The sequence below is a fragment of the Lupinus angustifolius genome, chromosome LG07 (genome assembly GCF_001865875.1).
Source record: "Lupinus angustifolius cultivar Tanjil chromosome LG07, LupAngTanjil_v1.0, whole genome shotgun sequence".
Lineage (NCBI taxonomy): Eukaryota > Viridiplantae > Streptophyta > Magnoliopsida > Fabales > Fabaceae > Lupinus > Lupinus angustifolius.
In genome coordinates, this window is record NC_032015.1 from 18,441,682 (window position 1) to 18,456,263 (window position 14,582).

At 30.6% G+C, this 14,582-nt stretch overlaps 1 protein-coding gene across 2 annotated transcripts; it reads right to left on the reverse strand.

Moving 5' to 3' along the window:
* LOC109352704 (delta-1-pyrroline-5-carboxylate synthase-like) lies at nt 740-8,430 on the reverse strand. 2 transcript variants are annotated; one of them, XM_019594880.1, is made up of 20 exons: nt 8,280-8,430; nt 7,850-7,921; nt 7,601-7,704; nt 7,253-7,358; nt 6,703-6,864; nt 5,906-6,183; nt 4,945-5,095; nt 4,675-4,839; nt 4,473-4,550; nt 4,066-4,155; nt 3,812-3,898; nt 3,596-3,682; nt 3,427-3,523; nt 3,238-3,341; nt 3,062-3,137; nt 2,279-2,429; nt 2,080-2,148; nt 1,859-1,925; nt 1,700-1,770; nt 740-914 (listed from the first exon to the last, which is right to left on the reverse strand). In XM_019594880.1, the coding sequence occupies exons 1-20, from the start codon at nt 8,337-8,339 to the stop codon at nt 833-835; spliced, it is 2,157 nt and encodes a 718-aa protein (XP_019450425.1). In that variant the 5' UTR covers nt 8,340-8,430; the 3' UTR covers nt 740-832. The 2 variants fall into 2 exon arrangements, with proteins under 2 accessions (XP_019450425.1, XP_019450424.1); XM_019594879.1 differs by having other exon boundaries at nt 5,906-6,201.

The following is a 14,582-nucleotide window of genomic DNA, read 5'->3' on the forward strand; positions in this document are numbered from 1 at the left end:
AGTTTATTTAATGATATTAAGGATATAAATATGAGATTTAATATGTATACAGATAAAAATGTTTTTTACACTGTGAGTAAATCACTCACCATTAATTTAGTATTTAATATTGACTCTCAAATAAAAGTAATACAAATTAATGGTGGATGATTTACACTGTTAGTGCGCAAATTTTAAACTCTTAAATATGGGAGGGTGATGATAGTGATGTTTCACTATGTCTTTTCACATTTAATCCATAGACAAATTAAAGCTACTTTTCAAAATCTATATGTTTTTTTTTTTGAAAAGCTAATAACCCTAATTTAAAGTTATAAGCTATATTTAATCTTCATTTACTAAATCAATCTACAAGTTTATAAATTTATTGATTTAGTGAAGGAAATTGAATCCTCTATTATTAATAATGCTACAACAACATGTTACTTGACTAATGATCCAACATGTTATATTTCAATGATCCAATCATAAAATTAATTGGATCATGAGTCATATAATGATCCAACATTTTTGCCTAAACCTTTGTTCCATAACAATTATAATGACCTGGAAGTTAGTGGACACAAAGCTCTATCAATCAAGATAGAAGGAAAAAAAACTATTACAATTTGGCTGAAAATTTCTTTCTAGATCATGTTGATAATGTTAAGAATACTTATAAATCTAGAATTTATTTTTTATAGGATTATTTTTTATAGAAGGGGATAAATATCACAACAATTTCTGTGTATTAAAATAGAGAACAAAAAAAAGTTGTTGGACTAATAAGTTGCACAAAAATAATCCATAGACCAAAGTAGCTTGTAGTAATAATCTCTATAAAGCTGAAAAGCTATGCTTTTATAGGCAATTCCTTGTGACTATAAGTGACCCCTCTATCACCATCAACAACTTGGCCATTCCCTCTTAGTATCCTGCATTATATTCTATGGTTTTAGTCTAGCTTAATTTAAACATATAACAAAAAATTAATCATGAATGAAGAAAAGGTAATGAAACAATATAGAATTTGACAAAAAGAATTACTTAAAATGTTTGTCATGTGCTGATTGAGTAGTAAATCTTGTATGGATATAAGGCCTATTTGCATATGTATCTGTTAGGAGTTTCACGTTGAGTAAAATTTCAAACTCAATGTGATACTTAAGTCATGAGGCTCTCCCACCTAATAGACTAATCTTTTGGGTTGGACTGTCCTCGTGTATTTAAGTCCTAACAATTTGTGTTTTCACTTAGAGTTGCGTCACAGAAAGGGCTATCTATATGCTGGATTAAGGTATATTACTAAATACTGATTGGTGAGTGTAGCTGCTAAAAGAGAAAGGGCTATCATCAGGTTAGTGTCGATAGAGTGAAAGCCGCCGTGGACGTTGGTCCTTAAAAGGGGCGGCAATGTTAAGAGCCCCCACATTGAGGATCATAATAAACTCAATGTGATACTTAAGCAATGAGACTTTCCACCTAATAGATTAGCCGTTTGAGTTGGGCTCTCCTCACGTGTTTAAGTCCTAATAGTATCCATGCACAAATCACTAATGACTAGAAAGTAAATGTAACATAAAAGAAAAAACAGACACCTAAAGATCAAGGTACAAGCACAATTGTTTGCAGAATGGTCAATAATTGCAGATTTTCTTATTTCAGTTGGCAATGTATTTTCTTTTGAGCAAAAATCAAGAGACATTTCAGAATTCCATACCATCTATTTGTTAACAATCCTTCAACTCCTACCGGACCTCGAGCATGGATTCGACCCGTGCTTATTCCAACCTGATCAAAAGTTCATAAAACCACCAGCAGTTGAGAAAATAAATTAACCATGCTGCTACTGGAATGTGTTTTCTGGAAGATACATTACCTCTGCACCGAGTCCGAAGCGTGCTCCGTCGCAAAACCTTGTACTTGCATTGTGGAACACAGCAGCACTGTTTGCACATAAAAGAAAAAATGCGTAGTCCGCTATCAGCACTCAGCAACATCGAGTCGGGAAAAAAGACTAACTCATCATTGAGTAGTTATGAGTAGAAAAAGTATTGAAGCAAGAGTGCTATTTGATGATAAACAAAACTCTAGACTTACCTATCAACTTGACATAAGAAAGTTTCAGCAACTTCCAAGTCTTCTGTAACAATGCATTCAGTATGTGAACTGCATAAACAGGAAGAAAAAAGTAATGGACTTTCCGCATAATAGTGTTAATCATTACCCGAAAAAAGCATAATAATGTTAATGATATAGAGGAATCAAAATGAAGATTATGCAGAGAGATTGAACATGCCTTCCATGTTGATATATGTGATCAATAGCAGCAAATACATCATCTACAATCTCAATTGTGCAAGCCAGTGAACTATACTCATGATGGAATGAGCTTGATTCAGCAATGTTTAATAAGGCACTTGCTCTTGGTCCACCATAAAGTTCAACACCTGCCAATAGATTATTAGTAGTTTGCAGCAGCCATGTTATTCCTAGTGATACATATTTTCTAGTTTAATAGCAGAGTTTTCACCGTCGATGTCTAAGCAATCATTGCGAAAAGAAAATTAGCAGAAAACGACTTATTTTTCAGCTTCATGCTTTCATCAAACTGATACCATCAGAAGAAAATGATAAGCTTAAATTACTTATGATGATAGTTCACCTTTTTTCTTCGGTATATCACTGGCAAAACTGCGCTTTGATTACCATAACAGATTAACAGTACATATTTATTCGTAGGAGTAACTCCACCCGCAACCAAAGAAAAAAATTGTCTTATGATGTTTTCTGTGTCGTTTTCAAGAAAAAAATAATTCAAGAGAATTCCACTAGATTAGTTATCTTGACATCTCTAAACACATGAAAGTGTATAGTTTTGGTTGAATACAGATTACATTGTTGTCCATTTTTATCCCTTATCAAGCACATTTTACTGCCAGATAATTTCTCACACAAGAACACAAACCAATATCATAAAACTAACATTTCAAAATTCTTCTGATTATGTAAAGGATATAAAAATAAGTTAAAAATGATTTCAAAAGAAAACAAGAACTACAATTTGCAACTATAGCCAAACCTTGATTTTTGAGTTCAACAACAAGTTGATCAAGTCCACCATTAGTTGACAGATCCTTATGTATAAGAAGGGTTTCCTAAGAACATTACCACACAATATTTTAGTGAGAACAGTTTATAGATTCAATTTAAGTCATGAATTGCAATTGAGGATATGAAGTTATAAACTATGATTACCATTGCATTGCATGCTGCAGGATAATCAGTCTTTGAATCCTTAATAATCTGCTTCGCCATATCAATATTAGCTTTTTTGTCAACATATACATGACAAATTCCATCTGCACAACAAAGAATAACAGTTTTACGGAATTCTAGCTTGTAATCGTAAGCACAAATAAGGAAACCGATATGTGTATATATTACCAGAATGACCAAGAACAGGAATCTTGGTTGTGTCCTTGATTTGAGAAACAAGCTCATTGCTGCCTCTGGGGACCACAAGATCGATCACATCATGAAGCTGCGATGGAGCATAATTAGTCGAAAATCATCTTAGACAAATAATTTTGAAGAGTTTTACGTTTATATCCACCTTGAGGAGATCCGGAATTGCTTCTCTTGTGGTCACAAGTCCAATAAGTTTGTCACCAACTGTATCCGGAATGGCTGAAGTAATGACCTACAACGATGAAGAAATGTTACGGAAAAAATGAAAATAAATTTACCACAAAAAATATGACAAAGGAAGAACAAACAATATGGATTGATCTCAATTCAATTAAACAAAAGTCTTAAACAAGACAGATACCTTGTGTAAGACTTCGTTTGATCGTTTCGCTTCCTTTCCCCCTTTCAGAAGTAAACCATTGCCACTTCGAATCGCCAATGCCGCTATCTATATATCGATTCAGTAAAATATCCTAAATATCACTACTAACTACAACTATAAAAAGTCTCAAACTTCATCAGTAGAAGTTGACAGAATATATTAGATGTGTAGTTTTTGTTAATGCTTATTAGAGAAACAGCATGAAGAGGAAACAATGTGTATCGTATCTTAACCTGGACAAGTGCATCAGGTCGAGACTCGAATATAATCAGGATGACACCCAAAGGACATGATATTTTCTCCAGTGTGAGATTATCTGCTAGCTGGAAAAAGAACAGTGATCAAAACTGTCAAAATTGGGGTTAAACAGTATCATGCAAGTTTTGATAGCGTTATTCATTCTTTTTGTCAAAAGCAGTAACAACATTGTTTTCAGGATCAACATCATTGAACAAAGCAACCTAAATTTCACAACTTCTCTAACAACGAATCAAGTTATTTCTATCTCTCGTACTTTTCATCTTTTATCTCTACATGCATCTTAAAAACTCCGTCTAAAAACCAAAGGGCAACTTAAATTTGGATCGTGACAGCTGGTTAAAACGTAGACTTGTCAAGATTAGAGATCCTTAAAATCAACCTCAGTTCTCTTTAAAATCTGACCAATGGGTTCTTCCATGTCTGCCAGCATGCGAACAGACTTAGCAAGATTAGAGATCTGAAAATACAAAATCAAGGTCAGACAAACATGCTCATACTTTGTGTTATTTAGCAGTAACAACTGAAACCTAGGAATGATATCTCGGTATTTCATTCAAGTTAGTAACCAATGAAGTTCTTGCCTTCTCCGGCTTCAGGGATAAACGCGATATTAGTGGTTTCTCATATCCAGCCCCTTCTGCAGCAACAATATCAGCCTCATTTTCAGATCTTATCATACTTTCATTATTCTCTAATGCATCAGCCACTGCCAGCAATATTTTACTCCTTTCTTCCGAACTTAGCACCTGAAACCGAAAACTTCTATGTAATACAAACAAGACTATCTACTTGAATTCATTGATGAAATGAAACAATGTCTTTCAATTTAGTGAATGTTTATGTGTACTTACCTGAAGTCTTCTAGAACTATCACGTGCTGCAACTGCCATTTCGCGCGCACTCACTTCCTTTGTGTTGATCCACAAATGTGCATCTTTATGAAAGACAGTGCCAATCCTTTCGCCTTGCAGCACTCGTATGATGTTGTCGGTAACATAACCACTTCAAAGGAGGTTTGAATATAATTCGGAGTCAGTAAGAATACAAAAATATCTATATATATGCATGTTGCATGCTTGTACTTATGTGATACATGCATTTACTTATTTTTCTAAAGTTCACAAGTGAATGTAAATAAAGATCATAACAGAATGTATGTTTCTCACAACAAAAGTCGGAATCAATTTTCATAGCTTGAACTGTGTTAGAGATAGCTGAAACTTATAATGGAACACTTAGTTTTTCTTGTTGCTAACAAACATCGAATATGAGCATGGAATGGAATCATTTTCCTGCAGAACAAACATGATATTGGTGGAACATCTATGTATTGTGTTGTACTTAGAAGAATGAGACACCCCTTGATTCAGTTTCACAGAACCATGGAAAAATAATAATCCTTTACAAGTTAGTTCATTAGAAAACATCACTCAATAGATAATCCTTTGTCTAATATGATAGATAATGACTCCCTTCAATAGTCAAACAAAAAAAGACTAGATTTTTACCTACTGAGGTAAGCAATGTGAGACTCACTTTTGGCCCATAACAACCGGACAGAAGTTGAGCTCTTGCTCTGATAGCATGTTAAGGTTCCATCTCAAAACCAATTGGCAATGAGAGGAGTAGCCCAACAGGTATTTAAACCATTCCCAAGACAATGAGGTAGGCGATGTGAGACTTACTTTCCAACACTAATGTACCAATATTTAATTGAGTAACATACGCATACTACGTACCCAAACTCGTACCATACCATAGAGAACCATATATCAAGTGACCGACTCAAACGCAACAAAAAAATGAAGTTACCTAGTAATAATGACTGGGGTGCCAGAATAAGCAGCAGAAACAGCAGCATTAACTTTAGCAGTCATACCCCCTCTTCCAAGTCTTGACTTATCTCCAAAGGTAATTTCTGATTGATGTTTTTCTTTGACATAAGTATGAATTAGCTTTGATTTTGGGTCAGATGGAGGGCCACTATAAAGTCCTTCAACATCACTCAATAAAACAAGAAGATCAGCTTTAAGTTCCAAAGCCAATAGACCAGCCAAACTATCATTGTCCCAAAATATACCAGAAGAATCCTGTACACAGTAATCAAACTAATAATAAGTTATCTTTTCATAGAGTCAAATTAGGAACAAAATACCAACAACACGTTGGTCTAGTGATGTAAGGCCCAACTGGATTCCTAAGGTCGAGAGTTCGATTCCTGTGAACCACACTTGTTGGGGAGGGGCAGCCACGAACCCCGAAAGGGATTAGTCTCTTACGCAACAGGGTGAGGGATACTCTTGGTAGTAACAAAAAAGAGTAAATACTCATTTTAGTCCTCATATTTTTCGACCTTACCAGTTTGGTCCCAAAAATTTCAAACGTGGGTCAAATTAGTTCTTTTTCGGGTCAAATTAGTCCTTCCAAGTGTTGTACAACATACTAAAAATGACAAATTTGACCTACATTTAAAAAATTGGGACCATTTTAAGTCTTTTCATTTTTAAATAACTAAACTGGTAAGGTCGAAAAATATAATAGACTAAAATGAATATTTATTCAAAAACTAAAATAATTCAAATGAAATTGTATAGGCAAAATAAGCAAACCTCATATGGTGCCTTCCTAGTACTAACAGCATCATTTTCATTGAAAATTGGTATAACTCTTAAATGTAATAATGAGTTCACAGTGTCTGAGAGCTGTTTTCTGAAAGCTGCATCCCTAAAAAACCCATCATTCACAAGAAGTTGGGATGAAGTAACATCAAGCTGCACCAACCAAATCACATATTAAAATCATTATGTGGAAATAATATGATGTCAATAAGTTATTCTTAGTGTTTCAAATTGTGAACCGCACCACATGATATGGACATAATATTGTGGTTATGGTGACCGCTGCAACCGCATCAAACCGCAAATACGGTGTGATACCGAATCACAATGATGCGACCGTAACAGGCCTCACCGCATCAGATTGTATTTGGGTTGCATTAGGCTGCAACATAATTGCATTGGGCCTATCAGACCTATCAGACTGCCTAGATATCAGAAATATTTTTTTTACTTTCACACTGCAATGATCACTATCCGCTCGCAACCGTAGCAATTGGCTGCGACAGCAATTTAAAACAATAGCAATTGTATTAGTATGAACCTGACTAAACATGGTATCATAGAGAGCCATGAGACTACTCTGCCCAACAGCTGCACATGCTTTTCCATCATCATCATCACCTTGTGGCCTTTGAAGATCAGAAAAGCTGCAAAATATTTAATACTTTTGTTTAATGCTCATTGTTTTCTTCTTCTATCTTTTAAACTCTATAATTCATTATTAGAAACAGGAATTTTTTGCAGAAACTACTTCAACACAATGTTGGTCTAATCCTAATTAAATAATCCACAAAATTCTTGAAAACTCTTATGACTTGAAGTTCACGAGTTCAAATCTCGAAAACAGCCTCTTCACTTGCGAGAATAAGACTACGTGTATCACAGAAACCTGCTATTAGACAATCGGCGATATCTTAATCTTTGCCTGCCAACACCAACTGCACCTGAAGTCACCAATATAACCTCATATCCATTTGTATTTAGTTCTTTCAGCTGCAGCAAAGAAAGCTTTCAGTCACACAAGAAAAAAAGTAACAAAGTTTATTTTGGATTGGCAATGGATTATTCGATTGATATAGCCGACCCGAACTAGTGATATTAAGACTTGATTGTTGTTGTGATACAAAAAATGGCATACCTGGTCACAGAGAGCTCCAATTCTTCCCAATGCTAATCTTCCATCACTTCTAGTAACCACAGCAGTTCCAACCTTCAAGTAAACAAATGAATTATCCAAAAATAAAGAAAAAAATGAATCCATGCAAAAGGGGCATTAAAAATTCAATTTTTTTTATCTTCATTGGTTGATAAAGTGACAATTTCCTCGAGATAGATCTTGTAATTTCCCTAGTTCATCATTCACTATGCTACAAATATATTAACAGAAAATACAATTAATACAACAAAAAACCAAATTAAAAAAAATAAATCAAACCTATGATACACTATGCTTAAAATAACATCTTCGTTCAAAACCTATCTTAATATTCAGATATCAAAGATCTCAAATCATATAAAAATATTTTAGAAAATGTGGCATTCATATCAACATATCTTATGGATCTTACCTTAACTACAACACGTTTAACACTCTTGACAAATTGTCTAGTATGATCCATGATGTTCATGCAAACAAGACAATTGAGTGTGTTATGGACAACGTAGAAATCTTAAACATGAAACAAGAATTGCTATATGGAACAGTTCCAAGTGAAACTACCAATAGATGCGGCTAATGTGACACGTATAATACTATTATAACATCACTTTATTCACTTATTATATATTTAGTATTTAAGATGTAATATTTATATATTGTGTCAGTACATTATCTATCATTTATCATCATTTACCTGACCCTATCTATTCACCCAGTTTGGCCCGATTATGATCGGGTCTGATTATGGTCAGGTTTGATTGAGTCTAGGGTTGTGTTCGAGTTCAAAAATTAGATTCGAATAATATTTAGAATCGAGTAAGGGACAACAAGCATGACCCGACCCGACCTATCTCATAGTCACTGATTCATCATATTTGTATGTATGTTTATTCAACTATGCATAGAGTAATGGTCTATTTGGTCGTAAGTATCATTAATTCTCTAGTTTTTTCATCTTATATATATAATTAACAAAATATATATATATATCCATATTATTTCATATGTCAAATTACATACATAATAATAATTAATATTGAGAATATTTTACTAAAAATGGTATACATTATATTTAATCAAGTCTAGGGTCGATTAGCTTCGGATTCAAAAAATGATTCCACCAACATTTAGCGTCAAATAAGAAACAAGTCTCACCCAACTCATGCTCATCCGACATTTGTGTTACTTTTTCAAGAGTAGATTATGATGAAATGATATAGTGAAATTGTATAAAACTTTTACTAACATCAAAATATATATATATATATTTTACTTGTATATTAATCTATTTGTTTGTTAATGATTTAATTATTGGTTGGTCCATCAAAAAGGGAAAAGTGATCACGGATTCATCTTGAAATATCCGTGATGCTCGCTCTTATTAACTGACATTGGCTTCTTGACAACGTTCAGGTATTAATTAATTATAGTTCAAATAAACATTATCAAGTCTTGATTGGTGGAATATTTAAAAGTATAATGTTTTTTTCAGAGTATATTCCTCCAAACAATTTTATATGCATGTATTTTTAATAACACCACTATTGGGGTGTGTCAATGGTCAATGCCTAAACTAATTGTTATCGATAGTGAAAAACTCTATCAGCATAAAAATAAAGGGGTTCTTCTTTGTACTAATAGTGTGACTTCCAATAACGTGTCAGTTGTTCGTGTAATATCGTACTAGATCTTTAAAAAGAATAAAAGGTCAATAGTTCAATCATATAAACAATACTTGTTGGAAGAGAGAAACATACAATTTGAAAAATATTAATTCTTTATATATAAAGTAACAAAATGATATTGGTAATATCAAAGGTATCCTGATTACAACACATAATCACATGTTCTATAACTTAAATGGTTTAATTGAAGAGTGCAATATTTATACATGTATTTTTTTTTCCTCTTAATTGAATATACTTTTCTCTTCAATATATTTTATTTTTACATTGCATATTCGTGGATTGATTTTAAAAAAATTTGAGGAAAGAAATCATGGTTCAAACATGAAAAGTTTTCTAGTTGTGTTGAAAAAATGACATTTATTTAGAAGTTAGAATAACTCCAAATGAAGATACCCTTTATTACTATGATATATTATTGAACTGAATAAACATTTTCTATATTATTATTTTTTTCCTAAGAGTGGCTAAGACTACTTAATTTTTTATTTATTGGCACATGGAAGAAAAACCATAATTTATTGATATATTATTTGATGGTTATAAAAATGACACATTATTTTTTTTAAGCCACCACCTTGAATATTTTGCTGTTGACCCTAACATGGTTTCTTGTGTCTTCTTACAAATTTTACCCTTAACATCCTTAACATCCTCACTTTATAGTTCACAAATTCACAAAATAGTTAAACCTTAATCACAAATATTATTCTAATAATAACTTTGTTTTATCTATACTATCTATAAGGCTAAAACAATTAGTAATCATCATCACATAATTTTTTAATTCTAAATATTTCCTTTGTCTATAGTGTACACTTAATCTCCCCATTAATAATTAATGGAACACAAAATTAAAAACAAAAAGAACAACAAATTTAAACACATCTTTTGATTTAAACAATTAGCCTCAAAATGATCTTTTTTAGCTAGTATTGCACTCAAAGGAATGTGAATCAATATGATTTTCTCAAATGAAACATCATATTATTATTACACATGTAAAAGTTCTACACTTTATATCAAACCAATAAGAAAGCATGATATAAAATGTCTTAAAAAGTGATCATTCACATGAGTTGAGAGTGAGTAAGGTGGAGTCGACAAGTGTATTCTGGTCAATTATACTTACACTACATAGAGTGACACAAATCGTGAGACAAAAGATATGTTCTCGTATATTATATACCCAATAATTGTTCTTGAAAAATGAGGTTTCAAATCATCCACCCCCTCCACATCCACCACCACCACCACCACCGCATCCACCCCCTCCACATCCACCACCACCACATCCTCCTCTATGTCCTCCGGCCGTTGCTAAAACCGCGCCTTTATATCCACCGATCATAATAACCATATTACCATGTTTGTTACCAACACGACCTTTGGCTATGCCATTGCTTCTTTTTGAGGTATGAAGCTCTTGTTCATTACTACTTCTACACTTACCTTGAACTCCTTCATTGGTCTTTATTTTGTTTTTTGCTCCCTTCTTTGCACCTCCAAAGCAAAAACATTCCATAGCTTCAAAATTATATTGATAATATAGGCTCCTATTATTATTATCTATCTCTCTTTTATATCCTTTATATAATGTTTAGCCAAGAATCGAGTTACTATGTTTGGTATTATAGTGATTTTTGTAATGTATATTAATTATGGTTATTGGGTTCACGTGCATTCCATTAAATTAGCATTATTTGCTAGTGGAAAAAATTAATCACATTAAGCAATGTGCTTGATATTTGCAAATACCTTTTTATGTTATATGTGAAGATTCATGTGAAATGAAGATCCTCTATTCGGATTGTGTCCCTAATTGTGTCTCCACCAATTATAATATGTATTCAATTAAATAAAATATTATAAAAATAAAATTATATTAATTGATATAATTTGATTGAATAGAGATAAGAAGAGATAGAGTTTCTATAGGTTATAATAAATATCTATATGATACTTTATTTGGTAGAATCATGTTGATCCACATTCATACTTTTAAAGTATCTTCAAAACTATATATAACTCATTATTGTTTAATATAACAGGAATTTAAATGTAAATCTTCTATTAGAAATTTGTAATGCATAACCAAATTTAAATACAAAACACAAATTGAGAACTGAATACATAATTGAAAATTCAAAATACACATCAAAGTGAAATCTAAACAATTGTATTTATTGAATTTACCTTACAATAATTCCTAATGAAATAAAAAATATTTATAACCATGATCAGGAGAGAAAATATGTTTTCAAAATAGAATAATCAAGATCTTTTAATTCCCTCATTTATCCAACATCTTTTAATTCATTAGAAAAGTTGTGAAATTGACTATTTGTACGATAATTACCTTATAAGTTCGGGTATCATACATAATAGATTTTTCTGTTAATAAAAAATAAAATCAACAATAATTTTATAATTAATTATTATTTGATTCAAAAATTAGTTCAACTTCAAAATACAAGTTATTATTATTTGATTATGAAATAACTCAACTCAAATATTTGTGAATTGAATGCACACAATTGAGAATTCAAAATATACATCAAATTCAAATACAAAATATGATATTGTATTAATATTTGAATAACACATTTTCCTATTAATAAAAATTAATCATTATAACTTATTATTATTTATTATAATATAAGATTAATTTTAAAATACATATTATTATTTGATTCCAAAACTACTCCTAAGTCAAAAAGAATTGATAATTCAAAATACACATCAAAATTCAAATAAAAACAATTGTATTTATTAAATTTACGTTATTACATCTCCTAATGAAATAAAATATATCTATTAGTCATGATTACGAAATGAAATGATTATTTCATTCCATTTTTTGTTGGCTATATCATAGATGACTAACATTTATTTTGTTTCAAATTGAATCACACAACATACTATTATCATGATTTTCGATATTAATTAAATAATTATTCCTAAATTATAGAATGTGTTTTTTTATACTAATCAGACATTGATTCAGGTCTCAATACACTAATTAGGAGATGAAATATAATTTCAAATTATAATAATCAGATCTTTTAATTCTCTTAAACATGCCTATCGTTTTTTAATTCATTAGAAAAGTTATGAAATTATCTATTTGTGTGATAATTACAATACACATGTCACAATATGAAAATATCCATTTTAGTACTATTTGATTACAAAAATAGCACCTTCTAACTTCTAAGTACATGTGTTATAACACATTTACTTATTAATAAAAAATAAAATTAGCAATAATTTTAATTTATTCTTAGATAAGACCAATTTCAAAATACACATAATTATGATTTGATTCTAAAATAACACCAATTTTTTTTTTGAGAATTGAGTGCACACAATTGACAAATCAAAATATATACTAAATTCAAATATAACATATGATCTTGTATTAATATTTGAATAACACATTTTTATATTAATAAAAAATAAAATCAACAATAATATTATAACTCATTATTATTTTATTTGATTCTAATATAATTCCCAACTCAAATAATTGAGAATTTTTTGGGTGAGAAATAGTGGCTAACAGGCACAGGGAACAGCAGGAAAACCAAACTAAAAACAAACAAAACTAAGTGCATCTACAAAAAGAGTTTAAAATTTGTGTACTGACAGTATAAAGTTTTTTACACTGTCAACATATCATCCACGTTGATTTGTATTACTTTTGTTTGAGAGTCAATATTGATTAATAAATCAATGATAGATGATTGACTAACAATGTAAAAAATATTTACACTGTCAGTGTATACATATTAAATCCCTACAAAAAAACAGTGGAGGCTATGTCTAAAATCAAACTAACAGAACTTATAAGGTAACACATGATTGTCTCACATAAATAATAGTGTAGGTGTATCTGTATATGTCAGATTGTATGATTGTGTTAGTTCTAACTCAATGATTAGCTTCTAAGAATAAAAATATTAGTTGGGGTTAGTTAGTTTTGTTAATGTGGTTAATTAAGGATCTAATGTAATTTTATATTTTATAAATTCAATTTTCAATTCATTCATTCGATTCATATCTTAATAGTGATCACTTTCAAAATACACAATATTATTATTATATTCTAAAATAATTCCTAATGCAAATAATTAAGAATTGAATGTACACAATTTATAATTCAAAATACACATTAAATTCAAAAACAAACAATTGCATTTATTGAATTCACGTTATTATAATGCTAACTAATTCCTTGTTTTCATGATGAACATTTATAGTTTATGTAAATTTTAATCTCTTATTTTTATTGCACCAACCCTACAAAATGTAATAATCTACACCAACTTTATATCAATATTATATCTAATCGCACGTGTGGTCCTAATAATATCACATTGTGTCCTACTTTCCCTTTTTTCTTCTCCATCTATAAGTAAATAGTTGAATTTCTTTCACTTAGTTAAAGCAATTAGTGTCAACCATATATTTATAGAAATTAAAAATACGGATTATACATAAATTTCTGTTGGACCATAGAAAAATTACAATGGCTATTTGTTGATTGTAGTTGGTAAAGATCTTGTCATGTTAATAAATAGGTATATAGACATCAAATCAAATCATGACTTTTAAAGTGTTTTTGGAAATTCAATTAATCAAATTGATTTGAAATATGGAATGTAATCTAACATAACTTAATAATGAAATAATATGCTCGTGAAATATTTCAATAATTAATTAATTGGTAAAGGAAATAGCTTTATCATTTGCATGAGAGTAATACTATTTTTAAGAGTGATCGATCTACACCTTTAGATCATAGTTGTTAGCATCTAATGATTCTTATATCATAAAGATAGATAAAGCAAAGTGTGTCATTAACTTGATTTTTTTTAATGAACACTACATACCCTATTTGATTATTCTATTTTTATGTTTTATTATTACAAATCATGATATTTAAGTATTAGTTAAATTTTATATCCATTCTAACAAAAATTATCTACATAAAGATTTATAAATAATCAGTATATTATTTATCT

Excerpts from the sequence above, each read along its gene's own strand:
- LOC109352704 (XM_019594879.1), bottom strand. The coding sequence starts at position 8,339 with ATGAACATCATGGATCATACTAGACAATTTGTCAAGAGTGTTAAACGT. Across the intron at positions 6,202-6,702 it reads CTAGGAAGGCACCATATGAG|TTTGATTACTGTGTACAGGA; the intron begins GTTTGCTTATTT and ends ACTTATTATTAG. Across the intron at positions 2,430-3,061 it reads TGTTGAACTCAAAAATCAAG|GTGTTGAACTTTATGGTGGA; the intron begins GTTTGGCTATAG and ends ATCTATTGGCAG.